The following is a 20,683-nucleotide window of genomic DNA, read 5'->3' as shown; positions in this document are numbered from 1 at the left end:
CGTGTGTGCGTACTTGCGTCGACGGGGATATACATGTATATGCATGTATAGGGGGAGGTGCAATGTACGCCAGCGATGAGACACGATGAGACACACAACCACACACGCACGCACCCCGTCTACGTAAACGCACTTACATGGACCGGCGTTAGCGGGCTACTCCAGGGTGGGCGCCTTGCGACCCTTCTGGTTCTACATGGGACATACAAGGAAATCATTCGTCAGTCCCGCGTTACTTAGCCTGCAGCTAATCGTAACAGGTGTCTCTTTTCCATTTTCCCCGGTTTCCTTCATCCCTGCGCTACTATTGGGGCAATTAATGTTAACCCGACCTAACCGGGACCAGGCGAGTTTCGGTTCTCCAAGGTACCCCTCGAAACGAGGTCGTTATGGGCAGAGCGATAAACCGAAAATGTGAGCGTCGTGCTCAAGATACCGTTTGTCGCTTTGCACGTAACAGGGTGTCTTTGGAGAACGTGGGGCGTCGCATGAGAACGGTGCCTTAGGTCGCCTTAGGTTCTACCTCTTCAGGGGTAAACCTGCTTACCGCTGGGCTGAGGCCACGGGTTGCGCTTCCTCCGCGCCCTTTGGTGCGGAACTTGGTGATCGCCTGTTCCGCGAGGTCCGCCCTCTCTTCGGCTTCTTCCAGCTCCTGTTGCGCCTTGCGGAATTTCGCAAGGTTCAGCGCGGCGATTTCCTCCGCCTCCTCGATCTGCCTCTTGTACGTCTTGATCTTCTGCTGCAGCTTGTCAACCAGGTCTTGCATGCGCTCGTGGTTCTTGCGGTCCTCGTCAGCCTGAAACGTGAGAGGTGACGGTGACTTTCTTCAAGGTATACCCCGGATGGGCCATGTTATAGTCGACGTCGATCTCCGTACCTGGAAGCTGAGCTCCTTGATGCGGCGCTCCGATTTGCGGAGGTTCTTCTGGGCGTCGGCATGCCTCCTCTGTTCTCCGTCGAGTTCGTTCTCCAGCTCGCGGACGCGCTGTTCGAGTTTCTGGATGGCCTTCTTGCCTCCCTTCAGGGCGTTGGCCTCGGCCTCGTCGAGGCGGACCTGGAGCTCCTTGATTTGCGTCTCGAGGGCCTTGCGCAGCTTCTCCTGGGTCTGTGCGTGATCTTGTTCCGCCCGGAGTTCGTCGGCCAATCGGGCTGCGTCCACCATGGCCTTCTTCGCCTTCTCCTCGGAGTTCTTCGCCTCGTTAAGCAGCTCGTCGAGATCGGACTGCGAAAAGATACCGATTAAACTCATCTCCCTCTTCCCCGGGTACCAAAAATCGCTCCGTAAGTTTGCTTAAAAATTTTCTTTTCAAACTTACGGAACGAGACGTGAGAGTCGACTTACGTGCAGCGTCTGGAGTTCGGCCTCCAATTTCCTCTTGGCTGCCGAGATGGACGCGTTTTGGGCGCTCAGCTCGTTGAGTTGCTCGTGGGCGTCGCCGAGTTCCTGTTCGGCCTGTCGGCGACCGCGGTCAGCCTGTTCCAGAAGAGTGCGGCTCTCCTCGAGTTCGTTCTGCAGGGCGTTGGCGCGACGCTCGGAGATGCCGAGGAGTTCGCGAGCCTCGTCCCTTGCGCGTTGCTCCTCTTCCAGGGCGGTCTGCACGTCCTTCAGCTGCTGTTGGTACCGCTTGATGTTCTTCTGCGCCTCGGCGTTAGCCTTGTTGGCGTGGTCCAGGGCGATCTCCAGCTCGTTGATGTCGGCCTCGAGCTTCTTCTTCATGCGCAGAGCCTCTGCCTTGCCCTGAAGAGATGGTTCACGGACGACCGTTAAGTGATTTCGAAGAAGGTCGAGATCTCGACGACGAAAGCCCAATTTGAGAGTTCCTTACCTTAGCCTCCGCCTCGAGGGAAGCTTGCATCGAGTCGAGAGCTCGTTGGTGGTTCTTCCTCGTGTTCTCGAACTCCTCCTCCTTCTCCTGAATGCGTCGATCGATCTCTTGTCTGACCTGGCTGAGCTCGAGCTGACTGCGGAGGACCTTGTTCTCCTCCTGCTCGAGAGCGGCCTCGGCCTCCTCGAGAGCCGCCTGGAGCTCGTCCTTCTCAGCCTCCAGGCGCTTCCTGGCCTTCTCGATCTCGTGGATGTTGCGTCCACCCTCTCCGATCTGGTCCAGCAGGTCCTTGACCTCGTCGGCGAGGTTCTTGTTCTCCCGGCGAACGGCTTCCAGCTGTTCCTGGCTCTCCTCGTAGGCACCTGAAAAGGGCAAATGTCTCGTCATGGACCTCCCACCTCGACTAAGTATCTCAATAAAAAAAAATATATATAAAGAGGAACCTACCCTTGAGCCTGAAGAGCTCCGTGCTGTAGTTGCGGCACTCCTTCTGGCTGGCGTCGAGCTCGGCGGCGAGGTCGTCGACCTTGAGCTTCCATTCGCCGATGATCTTGTCGAAGGCCTTCTGCTTCTTCTCGGCGGCGTTGGCGATCGCCGTGGCGCGGTCGACCTCGAGTTGAAGATCCTCGACCTCGGTGGCGAGGCGCTGCTTCGTTTTCTCGAGGGCGATCACCTTCTGGTTGAGCGACTCGATGGTCTCCTCGGCCTCGGCCAGGCGAGCCTGGAGTTTGCGCTTGGCTTCTTCGAGTTCCTCGGCGCGTGCCACACCCTCGGACTCGTACTTCGTTCTCCAGAGCTGGGCCTCGGCGTTTGCCTTGCTCAGCTGCCTCTGGAGGTCGGCCTTGCCCTCGGCCTCCTCCTCCAGCTGCTCGCGGATGTTGTCCAAGTCGTGCTCGAGGTTGCGGAACTTGCCGAGGAGAGTGGCGCGTTCGCGACCCTCTTCGTCGGCCAGTCTCTTCGTGTCCTCGAGCTGGGTGGTCAGCGAGATCTTGATCTTCGAGAGCTGGCTCACCTGGGACTCGGCCTCCTCCAGCTGGCGGAGCAAGTCGCTGTTCTCGATCGACAGCTTCTTCTTGGCCGCGTCGAAGTCGTTCACCGTGCGGTTCACCTCCTCGAGCTTGACCTGGGCCTCGTTCAGCTGGTGCTGCATCTGCTTGGCGATCTTCTCCTGGGCGGCCTGGGAAAACATTTTCGTTAGTTCCCTTTGTCGACTTCGAAGGGAGATTCTCTTCGGAATCTGCGAGAAAGGATTAATTCTGCACGCTGCAAGCTTCGGGGTTACTCGAAATATTTTTGGACTGCACAAGGGAGGGTGGAAGGACTCTTCGGGGTTCCGGCTACGTGCGACAGGGGGTAGGGGTTAGACTCTCGCCCAGGGTCGAAGATTCTTCGGCTAAGCGACGTTAATTGCGGCTTTGATTTTTTTTTTCTGGAGCTTGTAGCCTTCCGTGGCTCTCTCTTCAGCTTCCGAAAGCTCTGCGAAGCCTTTTGCTAAGCTCTTCGGCGCACTTCCGGTGCCAACCGGGATTTACTTCGGCTTTACCTTCTCGTTGGTGAGATGGTCGACGGTCGCACGGAGGTCGTTCAACTCGCTGAAGTACTGAACCTTCTCCTTCTCGACCCTGTATCGAACATGGAAAGATACGAGACGAGGGGTTGATTAGACGCATTCTCGGTTTTTAGTCTTCAAGGTCTTCCCCCCGGAGAGTTCGTCTCGGTGCTTGAATGGGATGCACTATTAATGAGGTACTGGGGTGAAAAAAAAAAAATACACCGAACAATGTCAGGTGGGGCCACGAGGGCAAACTGATGCAACGTGTCGAACGAATACGAACAAGTGGAGTAACGCGTTCCAGAAAATATGAACGTTCACGGATCAGCCTTGTCGAGCCGAGATCTCTCGGTCCCGAATTTTGGGAAGCCGGAAGACCATCGGTTCGACATGGCGATCCTTCCGCTCGAGGTACATCGAACAAATCGGACGATCAAGGTAAATAAGAAACGGTGCAAGGGAACATCGTAAACGTTGCAAGAAAATCTCTGGGTCGTCGTTCTCTACCTTCTCCCTCGCGATCTGGTCGACTGCTGCGCGAGCATTGTTCAGCTCGTTGTGCATTTCGGCGCGGTTCTTTTCAGCCCTATTGAAAAGACGCGATTTTTTAAGAAAATTCGAATTCCCGCGAGGGTGGGTCAGCCCGACCAATGTCCCAGCTGATGCACATGCGTGATAGATCTCTTCATGAAATCGTGAAATCATGAAATGGCCTAATGCACGAGGCATGGCATAGCGTCCAGTCTTCCCGCGATTTGTCCTTTCGTCCGCCACCCCAAAGACCCCCTCGAAGAGATACTTGCCTAGCCTTGAGCTTGTTGAGCTGATCGATCTGCTCTCCCATCTCGGCGACGGCATCGTTGTGCTTCTTGCGGAGGTTGGCGAGCGAGGCTTCGTGCTGGATGTTGGCCTCTTCGAGGTCCCTGCGGAGCTTGCTGAGCTCGGCCTCCCTCTTCTTGTTGAGCTCGATCTGGGCAGAGGTGGCACCTCCGGCCTCCTCGAGTCTCTCACCCAGCTCCTCGAGTTCGCGGGCGAGCTCGCTGCGCTGCTTCTCCGCCTTGGAGCGAGCCTGGCGCTCGGCCTCGACCTTGAAGAAGCGATCAATCCGTCAGGATAAATCGCGCCAGGTGCCAGAGGTGTCGGCTTACGTCCGCGTTAATATCGGAAGATTATGCAACGATTTAAGACGCCAGGTTTCGGCTGGACGGGGCCGGTGCCAGCGCGGGCCGATTTAAATGGCCGATGTTTCACGGATAATATTAATAACCGCGGGTGACTAATCCTCTCACCTCTTCCTCGAGCTCCTCGATGCGCGACTGGAGTTCCTTGATCTGCTTCTGGCCCTTGCCCACGACCGACTGCTCGTCCTCGAGCTTGGCGGTCAAGGAGGCGAGCTCCTTGTCCTTGCGCTGGATGGTCTGCTCCAGCTCCTTCTTGTTCCTCTCGAGGTCGGCCACGGCCTCCTGGGTCAGCTTCAGGTCACCCTCGACCTTTCTCTTGGTCTTCTCTACGTCGCCGCTGGAAATTGAGGTCTCGTCAGGTTAGCAAGATCTTTTTCCACCGAGATATCGTTTGATTGTACTTTTAATACGTTTGTAATTAATTCTATTGCTCCTTACCGAAGTTTCTTCTCGCGCTCGAGGGAGTCTTCGAGCTCGTCAAGGGTGTGCTCCAGCTTGGTCTTGACTTTGTTGAGGTGGTTGATCTTGTCCTCGGCCGCCTGGAGCTCCTCGGCGGTCTTCTGGTTGACCTCGCCCTGGTTCTTCTTCTCCTTGTTCAGCTTGTTGATCAGCTCGTCCTGGTGGGCGATCTCGTCGTTCAGGTTACGGATCTGGTGGTCCTTCGTGGCCTTGTCCTGCTCGGACTTTTGGATGTTGAGCTCGAGGTCCTCGACGTCCTTCTTCAGTCCGGCGACCTCTTGCTCCAGCTTCTTCTTAGCCTGGAACAGCTGGTTCCTGGCGTCCTCTTCCTGCTGGAGTCTGTCTTGGGCATCCTGAAAAGGCGTACAAAAAATTCTTAAACATCCTTAAAACCCCTTCCGAGTCGGTCCCCGACCTCCGTGGACCGTTGCGACACCCCGGGAAGACCCTAACCTCCCATTCGCATTCCCTCGAAATTCATCGAACTCGACTGCCATTAGAGCTTCCGAAGTCATCCTGACTCTCTCATCTGGAAGATCCGATCCGGTACCAAAAAATGTAGGCGTTCCATCCCTCACCGATGGTCCGAAACTTGGAACGACCCAAGAAGATGCGTACACAGTTGCTTGCCGATTACCCTCGGCTAATTAATTCCCAAAGTATGCGACGAGTGCCAAGTGCTCCGAGGGAATCATCGTCGAGGAAGACTCGAGCCAAGAGGTCGCCGGGGACCTACTCGAGCGGATGACGCAGAGGGTCATCCCTCATCGGTACCTCCCCCGTCCTGGATCTGGTCACAGCCTATCGGGTTCATCTGGCCCCTTCCGAGTATCTTAACTCTCGAACTCTCCTTCCTGTCAGTATAAATACGCGCTACACCTGTTCCCTCTTTCGTTCTCGCCTCCTCCAGGGCCACGCCTACTTTTAATAACCTGGAATCCGCCGGCCGCCCGATATATTTAGCCCCGCCGTGCGGTCATATCCCCTTCTTCAGCTATACGCGAGCCGTCGAGCTCTCCGTAAATGGAGACCTTTAGTAGCCGATACCTCGAGTCGGCCCTAGATCCGACTTTAACGACTCGGGAGAAATCCGCCACCAGGGGTTGCAACTTCCGGAAATGGCGAGGTCGATTGAACGCTGCCAGGAAATTGAGGATACCCTGCACCGAGGTTCCAAAACCGGTACCGTTTCCTGGTGCGCGACGATCCAGGGACTCTGGAGAACCTGGTCGACCTGGTCCGAGAAGAGCAACAGCTGACGGAACGAGTAGATGGAACGATCGTCCAACGAGCGCTCGAATTTCAATTCTCGGCTACTGAGGACTTTCCTCGGGTTCTCGATATCCTTCCTTCGAGGAATTCCAAACAGCCGGTGATACGTGACTAAAGTCAGGAACGTGCAACAAATCCGGAAGCCGTAAATCCGTCTATGGGTCGTTTAAAAATGGACCCTCCCCCTCCGCCGAGCGTCGCGGGGGCGGACATTCAATGAATCTTCTTTCGGAGAGAGAGAAAAATATAATCCTCCCTTTCCAGCGGGCAGAAAAAAAAATCCCGCTGACAAAGATACGGCGCAGTCGGCGAAAAGCTATTTCCATGACGGTTCGCCGACGGAGGGGGTCCGGAATCCGCGACTCCAGACCGTCGACGGCGTGCCCCTTGATCTCGCTCTGGAATTCCTGGCGAATACACCCGCGCCGATGATATCTTTACTCGAGGTGGTCCCTCCGTGGATCTTTCGCACTTAGAGCGAGAAAGACCTGCCGAGAGAGAGAGGGGTCCCGCTCCAGCGTGAAACTCGACTCGGGTAATTTTAGACGGCGTTACGAGTCGCAGCAAAAATAACCGAATAAATTCCAAAATAACCGCGGATGATTCGCCCGAAAGAAATAGCCGGCATCCGAGACGTAACCTCGCTCCCACGGGAATCGCGACTCTGGAGAAATCCCTATTCGGTCCGCCCGGTCGTTCCTCGTGCCACTTGGAGAGCGCCCGCCCTGTCGTCGACCGTAACCACTTCTCCAGCCAATCGCTCTCGGATTTCAACCACCTCGACCTGAAATCCCTCTCGAATTTCTACCACCTCGACCTGACTGCGAAATAACTTTAACAATGTCTACCTCTACATGGCGAATCGTACAAAACTTGAGGAAAACTTGAAAATCGATGCCGCAATTTGGCGGAAAGGGAGGAACACTATTTTGACTACTTTGGCGGATCAGAAAATTCTTGCTCTACTTGCGAACAGCCGAACTTCGCGGTGGCTGTTTCTACTTCTACTATGAGTTGTTCGTGAATTTTTGGAATTTCACAATGCGCTCGATTTTTTTTTTTTTTTACTAGTCCAGACCTAACCCGGGATAGCGAATTAGCGCTCGACTATGAAGCAATGTCTTAGAGCGAGTCGCTAAAGATTCGGTCGTTGCTCTTGAATTTTATACCCGACGAAATCTCCAGCACGTGCCAAAAATCTTTGGAATTTAATGACTCCTCTCCGGATTTAACTACTCTTACCGTTCCTGCCATTTCCTCGACTATTATTACCGAGATCGCCACTATTGCGAGCTAAAAAGAAACGTCCAGCTCATTCAAGAAAGCCTGTACTCCGCGACCGAAATACCCATTCTTAAGTTTGCGACCCCCGATGGTCCACTCAAGAAAAGAATCCCACGTCGAAAAAAAAAGAATTCATTGAACCAAAGAAATATTTCGTCGACTCGAAGAACAATTATTTCACTCGAATAACCTCAAACAAATCGTCGTAATTCCAAAGAAACGTTGCATTTAATTTATTAGAGTCAAATAATTATTCCTTGAATTAACAAATTTTTTCTCTTGCCCAGTGACATTTTTTTTCTCGGTGCGAGAACGGAGTCGAGCGATCACTCATCGATTCACGCTATTGGCAGGACGTCGATAATTCCAGGATATCGATCGCGAAGGGGAAACTCGAAAATCTACTCACCATGACTTGGGACTCCAGGTCGGACTTCTGAGCAGCCAGTTTGGAGGCCTTCTCCTGGAACTCGGAGAGAGAGCCCTTCTCGCCATCGAGCTGCTTGAGGAGGTCGGTCTTCTCGGCGAGGAGCTTGGTGTTGAGGGCCTCGAGTTCTTTGCGGGCCTTTTCCTCCCTCTCGAAGGCTTCCTGGGCGACGCGGGCCTTTTCCTCCCATTTCTGCAAAGAGGCATCGTCGGTACCGTTGGTCAGTCGTTCGGCCGAGTTTTCCGTGGGGACCGGATCGTCCATTTTGCCGACTGGCTCGGCGGTCTCGGGTTTCTCCTCGACCGATTCCACGGTGGCGGTTGACCGGTCCTCCGGAGGTGAAATCCGGGGGTCCCGACGCGGAAAACTGCTCGTCGAGGTCGATTCGACCTGCCCGAATTTCTGTTGCGGTCAAGCAAGGGGGAGGACCCCCTTGGGGCAAGGGATGGGATCGCGAGTCGTCTCTTCGGTAGCGATCGATTTCGCAGGGGGGTTTTATTTATTTTTTTTTTCTTCGAGGCGTCTCGAGATTCGCAGCGATTCGTGTTGCTTCCCCGATAGTCGATGTCGGAGGTGATGTCGGAGGTGACGGAGGAGGTGGTGTCGGAGGTGCGCGTTCGGTCGGCGGACTGGCCTATGCTTTCCACTCAACTCAACTTTTCTACCCAAAACCGAGCGGCGAGGCGCGTGGGTCGTGAACCAACCCCGACTGCACATCCCCACCCGGGGTGGGGCAGAAGCCTCCAAGCCGCCTTCGTAAAAATATTTATAACCGGTGTCGCTCTAGAGGTGGCGGCTCGCGGTTCGCGGCCCGCGACTCTTCCCTCCTCCGCTTTGGCGAAGGAGCCGGGCTAAAAATACGATTGCTCCTTCCAGAACGAAGGAGCTCGCTAAGAAAGGCATCGGCGCCTCGGCTTGGGTTCCAGGCCATCTTCCGCCTCCGATCTAGACCGGGACGCCCCGGTCCCGATTCCGTCCAGGTCTCCGACACCGCAATTGCCGCTTTATCTGATTACGGGGCCGCGTTTTAGGAGACAAGGAACCCGGTGTTCGCTCCTCGGGTCCGCCACGATGGCCGATGCGCGGCCACCGTCGCGCTCGCGATCCACGCGACGTCCCCGATATAAATCCGATTTCCCGGCTCGGAATCGCGAAATATCGAAAAGTGCCCCCTACGAAATTTGCGGAGGACGAGAAGAGGAGTGGAAAGTAATTCGACGAGATTTCGATATTCCGCCCCGATGAGGGGGGAAATCCGGGTGGAAGCGCGGGGGCCGCGGCGATCCCTTTGAAGTAACGAAAGAGGGGCCAGCCTCGATGGCCGCGGAAGATCGGCGGGTTAATATCGATAAGTCTTGCCGAGGCTTTAACAGGATCCGCCGGGGCTATTTGCGGTGGATATACGTCTTGCTCGAGATATTAGCAAGACCTGCAGCTGCTCGCGGCAGCCACGCGTCTTGGATGAAATAACACCCCTTCCACGCCTAGCGAAAGTAACCGAGTTTTCCGTTAATAATTTAACGAGGCTTCCCGCTAGAGGCGGCTTACTTTCGGAAGTCGCGGATAAACCGTCGAAGAAGCGACCCGTTTGCGTAACGCGGATCCGCAGACCGAAGCCTATACGTCTTACTCGAGATATCGTGCGGACCTGCCGGAGATATTAGTAAAATCTGCTACAGCTGTCCGAGTTCGGATGGCTTTTGGCAAGGCGAGGATTTCTGCGGAACGCGAGATTTGGACCGCCCTCCCGCGGAAGAAAAATCCCCTCGCCTTTACGTAACTTCCCGACGTCGGTTCCGTGGCGTTCCTCGAGCCGAATCCGAATTCCGATTTCGTTTATTTATCCGGCTCCGACTTTCGGCATCTGGCCCGAAGTACTTTGATTTTATTCCGGCCTTGTCGAGCTTGAAAGTGAATTTTAGGCGCCTCCGGTGACGCGTCGAGGCCTTCCGATCGGTCGACGCCGGAGTTCCTCGCTTTGCCAGAAATCCGGGCAAAAGTCTCGGCCCTTTTTCGGCCATACTTACGGCGAGCTCGTCTTCGATGCGAGTGACGTTGAGCAGAGGCTTGACCTTCTGCCAGAGCTTCCACCAGGGCCAAGTGCGGAGTTGGAGGTACTTGCGGAGGTTCCGCTGTACCACCTGGAGGGCAAGGCGCTGTTCCTGGAGCTTCTTGTACTCCTTGCGGGACAGGTAACCCCTGACGAAGGCTTGCATCCAGGAGACGATCTTGCTGAGTCGCTCGTCTCGCAACTCCTCCATCTGACCCAGGACTCCGGCACGGAAGAACACCTAGAGGAGTCGCGCGAAAGAGGGAAACGGTCGTTAGAGTCCTGGACGAGTCCATCCCGGGGTCCTTCGGTACCAAAATGGCACCCCATAGCGCGGGCCAACCCCCCTAGCCTCATGCAAAGGCGTTGCCCGGCAAAGCCTCCGACGAGTGCTCTTTGGCCAGCTTCTGGTAGGCTTATTAAAAGGTGTCGCGTTACCAACAGCTTTTGACGCTGTACGGAGACTCGACACACTTCGGACGGCATACCGAAGCCTCGCCAAAAAATTCCTGCGGCGCAACGACGACCGTCGACGGAGCTCTCGATGTCGGTCAAGACCGGTCTGTTGACCGCTCTTTTTGCGGGTCACTCGGTGACAATAGTCTCGAATGACGAGCCGTCGTCTATATCGAACGGCTCGCAATCGATCACGCGTAAACCCTTTAGTCAAGGCTTAATTTTAGTGGGTCATTTTTAATACGAGTGACTCGGCGAGGCGTCATCCCTTTAATTGGACCGAAGACCTCTTAAAAATAAGAATCGATCGATTTCGATCGTCCCGACTAGCCGATCGAGCCCTCCGTCGACGAGACCGTCTTTGAAGCCGATAAACAAGAATTGAAAATCCAAAGTTTCGAATAATTCGTCGATTCGCTCGGATTTTCTCGGAATTATTAATCGCTGTTAATCTCGGGTTAAGACGGTAACAGGCGTTAATGGCTGCTGTGAGAGGCCCGATTCGATTCGCGATCGTCGGTGGTCTTTTCTCGCCCTGGTCGATTGGGCCGGATCGAATCGAGGCCTCTGGTTAGGACATTAGATCGTTACTGTACATGTTAGGTGAACCAAAGGTACTGGATACCTTGGTGCGACCCAAACGGTATTGGTCGGGTTCCAAGTTGATGGCTTCGAGGACCTTCTCCGTTGCCTTTTGTGGATCGCACGGGTCTTTGATAAGATGTGCGCACAGAATTTTGTATCTGCGTTCGTTCGACAAAACAAAATAAAGCACAGGCCGTTACGAGGGCTGGGTGACAAAAACGGGGTGGCGGGTCTGTCGGAGAGTCGTTAACACGTTGGGGGAATTTCCTTAAACGATAAAACCGCGCCGACGTCCACGATCGTCCGGACGCGATCTATTCTTAAAAATCGTCCCGAAATTGTATCATTCGCAGCTTTCGGGGGCTGCTCGAAACCCGACTCAGGGAAAAAAATGTCACTTTAGATCCTTTCGACGTGGACGTCGTTCGACGGGCTGCCTCGGTTCTCTAGAGTCCGAGGTGAGGACTTCCAAGCACATGTACTCGATCCGGCGCCATGGCCGCTCCGGATATTCGGTTTCATTCTAAGGGCTGGTTAAGTTACGACACATGGGCAAACTGATCCAGACGATAAATCGCCTGGCGCGATCGGCGCATCCTCTCGATCGGCATAAAAAGACGTGCCTTGGTGTGTCCTAGACGGTACTGATCCGGCTCTAGCCCTCCGGCAACCAGAACGGCTTCGGCAGCTTTCTTCGGGTCGCTCGCTAATTTGTCGACCGCTTGAGGCGCCAGGATCTTGTATCTAAATGTCGGGTTCACGCGCAAAAAGGTAGTACGTGCATTAGTCGGGCAAACTATCCGCTAATCGGGGTGCTCATGAGTAGGCTACTACACGGGCGGACGACTCTACGTGGTCGGCGTCGAAGGTCCAAAACCGCTGCTGACGCTGCTTCCGATCGTTTGACCTGGCCGATACTTCCGGGGGCTCTGTACTTCCAATAATTACGGGGCGACATGTCCGGGTCAAGGAGTCACAGCAAAGAGGTAAACGAATCTACGGGGGCTACTTGGGGCTACTCTCGATTACCGGCCACTTAAAAATCAGGGTTCAAATGACTACTTTGGGCTCCTTGCATCGTGTGTGAGGGCGAAATTTGACGGCAATGACGTACAAACCCCAGTCTTATCCTGAATAATTAGAGAATGAACTAGGAAAAATTCCTCGTAATTTTTGGAGGGTTCTTTTCTCTCTGTAAGGGTTACACCGGGGAAGCGTACGCTCGGTCCGTCAAATTTCTAGTGTGGGGCAACGTTAAGGGGTCGTTTCATTCAGGTTCCAAATTGGGGGGCTCCAAATCAACGGGGGGTTCGAGACACTGGGGCACGGGGGCTAACATCTATGTACTTCAAGACTCCAGTAAAACCATTCCCCGAGGGCAGTATCTCATTGAAAGGTTCAACTAGCCTTCGTGTGACCGATCCTGTAGCTTTCCGGGTCGAGATTTACGGATTCGAGACATTTAGCCGCCGCTATCTTGGGTTCCTTTTCTGCCGTCATTATAGCCGGGGCTAAGATCATGTAACTGTTCGCCAAGAAATATCACCGTTAAAAGGATCGATAAAGTGCGCCTGCCTCTGTATATTGATTAGACGCGAAAAAGATACCGAAATCAGGCGAAATGATCATCTCCTGGGCAATGATCTTCGAACTTTCCAATTCCCTATAATATTCTAATTCAAAACGTGTTTCATACGACCCGATTGAGAATGGCGACTTCATACAAGTCGCCATTCTCCTCTTCGGGTCGCACTTCAGGGACTCTCTCGAAATCTGCATCGGTGGCAAGGTACTTGGTTACTTCCAAAATGAATGAACGATTTTTCTACAAGTTCTACTCCTTGATGTAAATTTCGAGAGTGGATTCGTGTCGCGTCTTCAGGGTCTGGGTAAAGTGTCCATGGTAAAAACGGGTCGATTCCTCACCGGAGCTTGAAGTCAGGGTAGACCATCCTGTTGGGGAACCCTTTACGGCAGATACGGATGCCTTCAAGTACACCGTTACAGGTGAGCTGGTGCATCACCAGGTGGGAATCGATCACGCCCGGTTGCTTCAACTCGTTGGGGATGATACAACGGACGAAGTGAGGCTGGGTCGCCCTCAGGGTGGTCATCAGGTTGTTCAGCTGTTCCTTGTAGGACGAGGACACCGTGGAGAAGCCACCTCCCTTCTTTCCACGACCTCCCTTTCCGCCGCCGCCACCGCCGGTGTCACCGGACTGTCCAGGATGATCAGCGAAGATCTCAACCAGCAACTTGTTGGTGGATTTCTTGAACTGGTCGACTACCGTGTCGTTCAACGGGTCCTTGTTCTTCTCCAGCCAGCCGGTGATGTTGTATGGTACCTGTAGTCAGCCAAGTAATTATTTTTCACCGTCCCTCGTCAAAGGACCTCAGGTCCCTCTTCAGGGTCTTCAAGGTTCATTTTTCAATTTCTCCAACTTACGTTGCCGGCATAATGGCCGATGGCGAAGTGAGCCGCCTGTTGACCGGGCTTCGGCGGTTTCGGCTTCAAGAAGTTAGGACTCTTGCCCAGATGGTTGTTGTTCAACTTCTCCTCGAAGGTCTTGTCGGTGGCTTTCGGGAACATAGACTCTTCTTCAAGGATCGACAGGATACCCATGGGCTAGTTCGAAGGAGAAAAAAAATCCCAGGATGAGTCTGGGTCCTGATATCACCAATTTGGACTTTGCAGCTCTGGAGCTAACGTCGGCGGCAATATTTTGCCTTCTTTTTTCTTTTTTATAAAGATCCAAAAAATTTAATTCTTCCAACATGACATCAAAATTGAATTTTTGCCCTCGTTTGCTCTCATCGCGGACGTAATCGCGACGAGCGGCAAAAGAGAAAAGATCCTAATACAAATCGTCCAGATTTTATCGTAATTTTGTTAATCGAGGAGTGAACAACTGGGAAATTGGACGGATTAAATTTTCCTTGAAGACCTTTGATTAATCGACAAGTCTAAAATTGGTCTCCTCCAAAATGGCAGTTGTCCACTCCCAAGTTAGTCGAGTAAACGTACCACGAAGCAAGCTTTCGACACAAACGACACAGACGAGCGTTTGCAAGCAAACGGAGAAGATTCGTGCTGATCGGCCACTAGCTGCAACGTGGAATTAGTCCTAGGCTTATTTTTAAACAAGCGTTTACCTTCTCGATGGGATCGACGTTCCGTCTCAATTCTACAAAATTCAAAGCGATACCCTCCCCATCGCGCTCCTCTGCTCTTTTTACGCTGCTGCATCTTCTCGTCCATAAAGTTGAGACAGGATCGCTCAAAATCGTTGAACCAAAGTTCGCCACAGTGATCGAGGAGAGAGATGCAACGCACACAAAAAGCCTCAAGGATGAGAAAGGAAGTTGACGAGCTCGTGTCTCGTAACGCGTTTTGCTGGATCAGGTGTAGGGCCGGAAGTCGGTTCCTCTCGACCGATGATGACCCGATGATCTTCCACGTCTCTCAAGTTGTCCGTCTGCCGTGTTTTCAGAGTCCTGGTCCAGTCCACCCCTGAGAACCTTCCTCGACCCTCGCCAGAATTTTTTCCAATATTTTTTCTTAAGGAAGAAAATTCTAAAATATGAATAAAAATTCGAAATGGGTTAGGATTCTAAGTCGAGAGTCGGAGGAAGGTTTCAGAATCTGGATATTCCAGGAATCATCACACGAGGAGGGATGACCAAGGTTCCCTCCAGGGAGGGGACGAAAGCGTTAGGTTTGACGATGTCCGGAGCAATCCTCGAGACTCCGGGCACCAAAGACGTTACCTGGGGTTAGTCGTGCACTGTAATGTCATAACAATCGCATGTTCAGTTACGATGAAAAAAAAAAAAAAGAGTCATGCTCGAGCAGGATGCGGTACGCGGAGCGACCGGGCCGCTGTAAATGGTCTTTTCCGGCGGTCGGCTCCCTTCGGAGTACCTTCTCGATAAGGTCAATGGTTTGTTGGAGGTCCATGCCGAAGTCAATGAAGGTCCACTCAATGCCCTCGCGCTTGTACTCTTCTTGCTCGAGGATGAACATGTGATGGTTGAAGAACTGCTGCAACTTCTCGTTGGTGAAGTTGATGCAGAGCTGCTCAAAGCTGTTGAACTGTTCGTGCGGGACAGAGAAATGGGCAAGACAGTGGTCAAAAAACTGCTTGTGCCGTTTCCTGGAGGGGTGAGTCGGCTCTGGAGCCGATTGGGGGTCCGAGGGCCGAGGAACTTCCTCGGCCTCCACCCTGTGCGTTTTGGGGCACTTTGGGTCGTCCTCGGTGCGAGGTCAGGGTTGGCGGGGAGGCGTCAGGGTGCTCGATCTCGAGGTCGGCTCGATTCGACGGTCACGACAGGTGCCGTTTTGCTGGTCAGGGGACTGGCGGGACTGACAAGACGAAGCCAAAAACCAGGGCGGGGGTCCTCTCCGAGGGGGGTCCTGTCCAGGGATCGGGGACGACGAGACAACAGGGGGCACGAGAGAAGATCTTGCGACGAGGCGGGTGGTCCACGATCAGGGATTTGCGCAACAAACAACCAGGGTACTCGTATCTGTACCTTTGACCCCACCTAGGGCAACAAACCGCACATTCCCTCCACTTTTGCAACAACTCTCCACCCTCTAACGTTCTTCGGTAGATCCTTGACCGAGGGCTTTCGCGTTCGGCTCTCTCCGCTGATCTTATATACCTTTTCGATAAGTTCGATACAAGCGGCCAAGTCCATGCCGAAGTCAATGAACTCCCAATCAATGCCCTCCTTTTTGTACTCCTCTTGTTCGAGTACGAACATGTGGTGATTGAAGAACTGCTGCAACTTCTCGTTGGTGAAGTTGATGCAGAGCTGCTCAAAGCCGTTGTACTGTTCGAGCAAAGGCAAACCGGGTTTTAGGGACTCGGGGAATTCGCATGCCAGCAGCGAGGCTATGTGCTAGGGTTGTTCACGAAAGACGAATCGGAGGTGTGTTGAATGTTCCGGGGTGAAGAGGAGATTGAAAAAAATTCGTCGCGAGCGTGAACGAGGTGTCGCGGGTTTCGAGGTGGAAGAGACGTGTGGGATGAATGTTCATTTTGTGTCGAGATATCGATGAACCTAGGGAGGAACTGAAATCGGGGGAAGTAGAGAAAAATGCGGAATTACGTAACGATGCGTGCGCAAGGAATACCAGTGGCTCGGCTGCTTCGGAGAGCGCAAGAAGTCAGGACAAAGACGTTACAGAGAACGTAGAAAAACAGTGGACGATCACTATATAGAGTGCGATAGATAGGGTTTAGAAGCGTTATCAGTGGCTTATCGAGAGGCTCCCGATGGGCGCTTCCGGTCTCTCGGGAGACCAGAAGTAGGCCTGCTGTACCTTCTCGATGAGTTCGATACATGCTAGCAGGTCCATGCCAAAGTCTATGAACGCCCATTCAATGCCCTCTTTCGTGTACTCTTCCTGTTCGAGGACGAACATGTGGTGGTTGAAGAACTGTTGAAGCTTCTCATTGGTGAAGTTGATGCAGAGCTGCTCGAAGCTGTTGAACTGTCCGAGCAAAGGCAAGACAGCGGTCAAAATGACTGTTTCGTCGCCGCTCAAGGTTCATCCTTAATCTCCTTAACGTCTCCTTTCTTTCGTTCTGTCTCGCGGAAACGTTTACGGGGATGCTCCTCGACGTGCCAACGTCCCATACAATATTTCCTTTTCCATTCTCCTCTATTTCTTTGGGGGGGCGGGAAATTTGAACCGCACAGAAACGAGGAACAAATATGATGACCTCGTCAATTTCTGCTTTGATTTTTGCTTTTAACCCGGCAACAAATTTTTTTTTTTTTTATCAATTGGGATTTCGATCGAACTGGAAATTCATTCCGTTTTGTTGGCACTCGAGGACGCATATTTAGAAAACTGATCCATGCACGTGTCGGGACGTGGCTGTTCATGGAGGTTTCTTTCCGTTTCGTCGACACACCATTTTAGAAGGTGTTCGATTGCTGGTACCACCCATATCAGCTGGTATCACTGACATAAATGACAATCTCCCTCGGGGTCATGAACTTTTTGGTAACCCTTGACCGTATTTGGTGGAGAGGCAACAAACGTGAACATTCCAAGAGGGTTCAAAACGGGGGACATGACCCACACAGCGTTTAACGATCCAAACTCTGGATGGAATTGCTGATAATTTATCTTTAACGTTATATTATTTAATTATAAAAACACTTCGTATCATCCGTGACTACAAAGCAAAGGTGAAAAATAGCTTTAAACGTTTCTTGCTGTGTGGGTCTGCGCTGGTCAGCAGCCTCGCATGTTCAAAAAGAATTGGCAGAATTTCGTCCAGGGTGGAAGAAACGCGTTCTCTTGGATCGAGCGATCACTCCTTTGGGTTTCTCCTATGAACTGGACGAAATGTGAAAAGCGGATTTCATGCCAATCCTGGGTTGGGAGACACAAAGTTCTACTCTAACGATAATACCATTCATCACTTTTGGGGACAATACGCCGAAATCGAGCCAATCAGAAGCCGATTTGTGGGGAGTAACTATGATTTCATATACGGCGATGAGTCCACTGTTTTACCATTTTCCGACATTTTTTTTTGGTTGGGCAGAAGAGGTGAAAAAAAAATGCCAACTCTGACATTCGATGGGCGTTGCTGGAAATAACTCGACAAGGGGTATGACACTCCTACTCGGAGTACGAAAATCGCCGATAATTGGGAAATTCTCACTGGGGAAAATTCTTCGGAGACATCGTCATCCGTAATTAAAATTCGCTGTAAAAAAATTGGTCTGGGCAGAGGGTACAACAGCGAGGGGGTAATGCGCCGAAAAACTCACCGAGTGGTTCTTGGACCCTGTTGCTACCTTAGCGAGTTCCGAGACTTGTCTTGAATGAAATTATGAAATAAACCGAAACGTTGGAAAACTCATTAACGAGGGAATTACACCTAAAATTAGGTAAGTACAGCTAGTGGGGGAAAGTCGTACGGGGGCCAACCCAATCCGTGCGGAATTACTTTAGGGAATGTACGGGTAAAACCAGAATTCCAACTCCAATTTGTTTTTTTTTTTTTCTACGGGGGAAATTCAATAATCTCAAAGAAAACGAAACGGGGAAACGAGGGGAAAAAACGAACAACTCTTTAGAAGTCACCCTAAGACCTTGCAAATTGCTGGAATACCTTTATGAAAGCGCATTCATGTATGTTGCATTCATAAAGGTATTTCGTCGGGTCATCGTTGCAAAAATATTGCGGCAATATTTTTTTAGACGATGCAATATACCGCCAGAATATTTCTGCAACATTTCCGTACATGGCCAGGTGACATTCGAAGCTTTGAGTTTTCCTGAGTGCAGGGGTAGAAATTTTCATTCCTTGGGGGAGATGCAGGGGGCATCGTTAATCCATTATCCGGGAAGGGTCAGATGTGAATGTAGAACCAAGGGGTCGTGCAACTAGAAGGGGGTGCTATCTTCGGAGCGATAAAACGTTGTCAATTGACAAATGTTGCACAGTTCCTTGGAGGAATCCTGGATGCCGAGCTTGCGCTACCTTTTCGATAAGCTCGATACAAGCTAACAAGTCCATCCCGAAATCAATGAACTGCCAAACGATGCCCTCTTTCTTGTACTCCTCTTGCTCGAGGACAAACATGTGATGGTTGAAGAATTGTTGGAGTTTCTCATTGGTGAAGTTGATACAGAGTTGCTCGAACCCGTTATACTGTCAGGCAATGGAACATTGTGTCAACCGTTAAAGGGTAATGAGAGATTCTGTGTCAATATTCGATGTCTCGGTGACTCCTTGCCGCTGCGAGTTTTCTATCCTTCCGGGTGTCTGCTTCCTGTGTTTTGTGCTGTCAAGTGGTTGCAAACCGACAGATAAACCGAGACTCGTCTACGTGTCGTCCCAGAGGGTGCCGCATTTTTTTTTTTTAAATTTCCTGCAGTACTCATTTTTCAAAATCTAGCTCGACGACTCTCGGTTTATCTTCCGGTGCATTTCCAATGTTAACTTTGATGTCCTCGAAGTTGAAAATTCCCGAAGCACCGTTACTATTTTTTTACACGTAATCTCGTAAGGACCATCCTTTGACAGGCATCGATCGGTGATTTCAGCCTTCGAGAACACATAGTCCGTGTGAAACGAAAAGAACTGTCGGCATGCTTACGTCGAAGATTTCGAAACCAGCGATATCCAGGACACCGATGAAATGTTGGCGCTTCTGTTTGGTGTCTAGGGTCTCGTTACACTTCTTCACCAGCCACTTGAAGACCCTGTCGAACATGGCCTTCGACATGGCACCGACGGAGTAGGCGACCTGGTCCTTGTTACGACCCTGGGTGACGAACTCGTTACCGACTTTGATCCTGGGCTTCAACAAGTTCTTGTACAAGTCCTGGCAGTCGCAGCCCAATAGCTTGGCGACGCGTTCACCTTCCTACGAGGTAAAATCGAGATGGATTAAAAAAGAGAAATATCAAGAAAAAAAAAATCTCGAAAGAAAAAACAGGAAACGTACCTCGGTACCGTCGGCTTCGGCTTGTTCTTCGCGACCTCTCTGCTTGAACTTCATGCCACCCATGTGCATGACGGCAGCGGTGATCTTGTAAATGTTGTCCTTCTCCTCTTGAGTGAAACCAAGTACGTCGAAGGCTTGCTGTAGGGCAGTAATCGAATTCGATTAGCGAGGAATTTCTGATTCTCGAGTCCGTGGGTTTCGATTCCGTCGCTTCGACGGAGCGAAACCGTCGGAGGTCGACGGGCACTCGGGCTTGCAGCTGGATGTTACGTTAGTCCAGTCGTGAATAATAGATGATCGGGTTAGTGAAGCACACTTAGGTCACAGTTGACACAGAGAGACGTTAACGAGAGCGTGAGTACAGGCAGAGAGAGCTGCGGCTAAAGCAGACTTTGCGTAGAGTTGGAGTCCCTCGATTTTCCGGGACTTCCATAAAATGAGCCGATTGAGAAATGTTAAAAAAGAAAAAAAAAAGAAAAAAAAGAGACTCAGAGCGAAGCGAAGCGCAGCTTAGCGTAAGTAAGTAGCCGCTTCGTTTCTTAGCTTCTCGCGGACTCCGTCCTTGTAAATTGACGCTTCACTCGAGGATCTCATCCGATAAGGACACTCTCTCTGATCAGCGATCGGCGCTCAAGGGGCAATTCCGGTCGTGGACGATCGACGATCGATAGTCGGGGCTAATCGAACGCAATGCGGCGGTCGATCGACGATCGAACGGTGCAAGGGTCAAACAGTGATCGGGGGGGGGGGACAAAGATCGATCGATGCGTCTATCCGCGATCTCGTGCCCTCCCTCTCGATCCCTCGAAAACCCGGGCAAACCAATTTTCGGGAGATCGAGAGCGATCGAGGCGATCGGAAGGCATCGACGATCGACCGGGAGAAATCGACTCCAGGCTAGCGGTCGATCGACGATTGGACGATTCACAGGTCAAACGTGTCGGGGTCAGGGTTCGGCGATCCATGATCGATCTCCTTCGATCAACGGTCCGGGGGGCATTGCTGTATCGTGCAAGGGTTGACATCTCTCATTTAACCCTGTAAAATCGGGCATACGTTTTCTCAGGGGGGTCAAAGGGTAACAGGGCAATCCCGACATCCGGGGTC

General features: G+C 52.1%; 1 protein-coding gene across 23 annotated transcripts in view; it reads right to left on the bottom strand.

Moving 5' to 3' along the window:
* The window catches only part of LOC105703038 (myosin heavy chain, muscle), a 32,099-nt gene that overhangs the window by 1,360 nt on the left and 10,056 nt on the right, over window positions 1-20,683 (bottom strand). For 4 of the 23 annotated variants that reach the window (XM_012431097.2, XM_012431094.2, XM_012431103.2 and 1 more), the window contains 17 exons: window positions 19,577-19,714; window positions 19,226-19,495; window positions 16,422-16,592; window positions 13,539-13,718; window positions 13,019-13,437; window positions 11,716-11,836; window positions 10,029-10,292; window positions 7,984-8,193; window positions 4,998-5,371; window positions 4,668-4,896; window positions 4,182-4,465; window positions 3,370-3,448; window positions 2,274-3,003; window positions 1,827-2,188; window positions 1,343-1,738; window positions 878-1,222; window positions 548-796 (listed from right to left, as the gene is read on the bottom strand). In XM_012431097.2, the coding sequence (XP_012286520.1) occupies window positions 548-796; window positions 878-1,222; window positions 1,343-1,738; window positions 1,827-2,188; window positions 2,274-3,003; window positions 3,370-3,448; window positions 4,182-4,465; window positions 4,668-4,896; window positions 4,998-5,371; window positions 7,984-8,193; window positions 10,029-10,292; window positions 11,716-11,836; window positions 13,019-13,437; window positions 13,539-13,718; window positions 16,422-16,592; window positions 19,226-19,495; window positions 19,577-19,714 (4,821 nt within the window). Of the gene's footprint in view, window positions 1-137; window positions 193-547; window positions 797-877; window positions 1,223-1,342; window positions 1,739-1,826; window positions 2,189-2,273; window positions 3,004-3,369; window positions 3,449-4,181; window positions 4,466-4,667; window positions 4,897-4,997; window positions 5,372-7,983; window positions 8,194-10,028; window positions 10,293-11,132; window positions 11,251-11,715; window positions 11,837-12,499; window positions 12,618-13,018; window positions 13,438-13,538; window positions 13,719-15,014; window positions 15,186-15,757; window positions 15,929-16,421; window positions 16,593-18,606; window positions 18,778-19,225; window positions 19,496-19,576; window positions 19,715-20,683 lie in introns of all 23 variants that reach the window. The other 19 variants (XM_012431107.2, XM_023431760.1, XM_012431104.2 and 16 more) reach the window with 11 other exon arrangements.

This window comes from Orussus abietinus, unplaced genomic scaffold (genome assembly GCF_000612105.2).
Source record: "Orussus abietinus isolate OABI.00-Male unplaced genomic scaffold, Oabi_2.0 scaffold65, whole genome shotgun sequence".
NCBI lineage: Eukaryota > Metazoa > Arthropoda > Insecta > Hymenoptera > Orussidae > Orussus > Orussus abietinus.
This window is presented reverse-complemented; position numbering and strand designations above follow the sequence as displayed.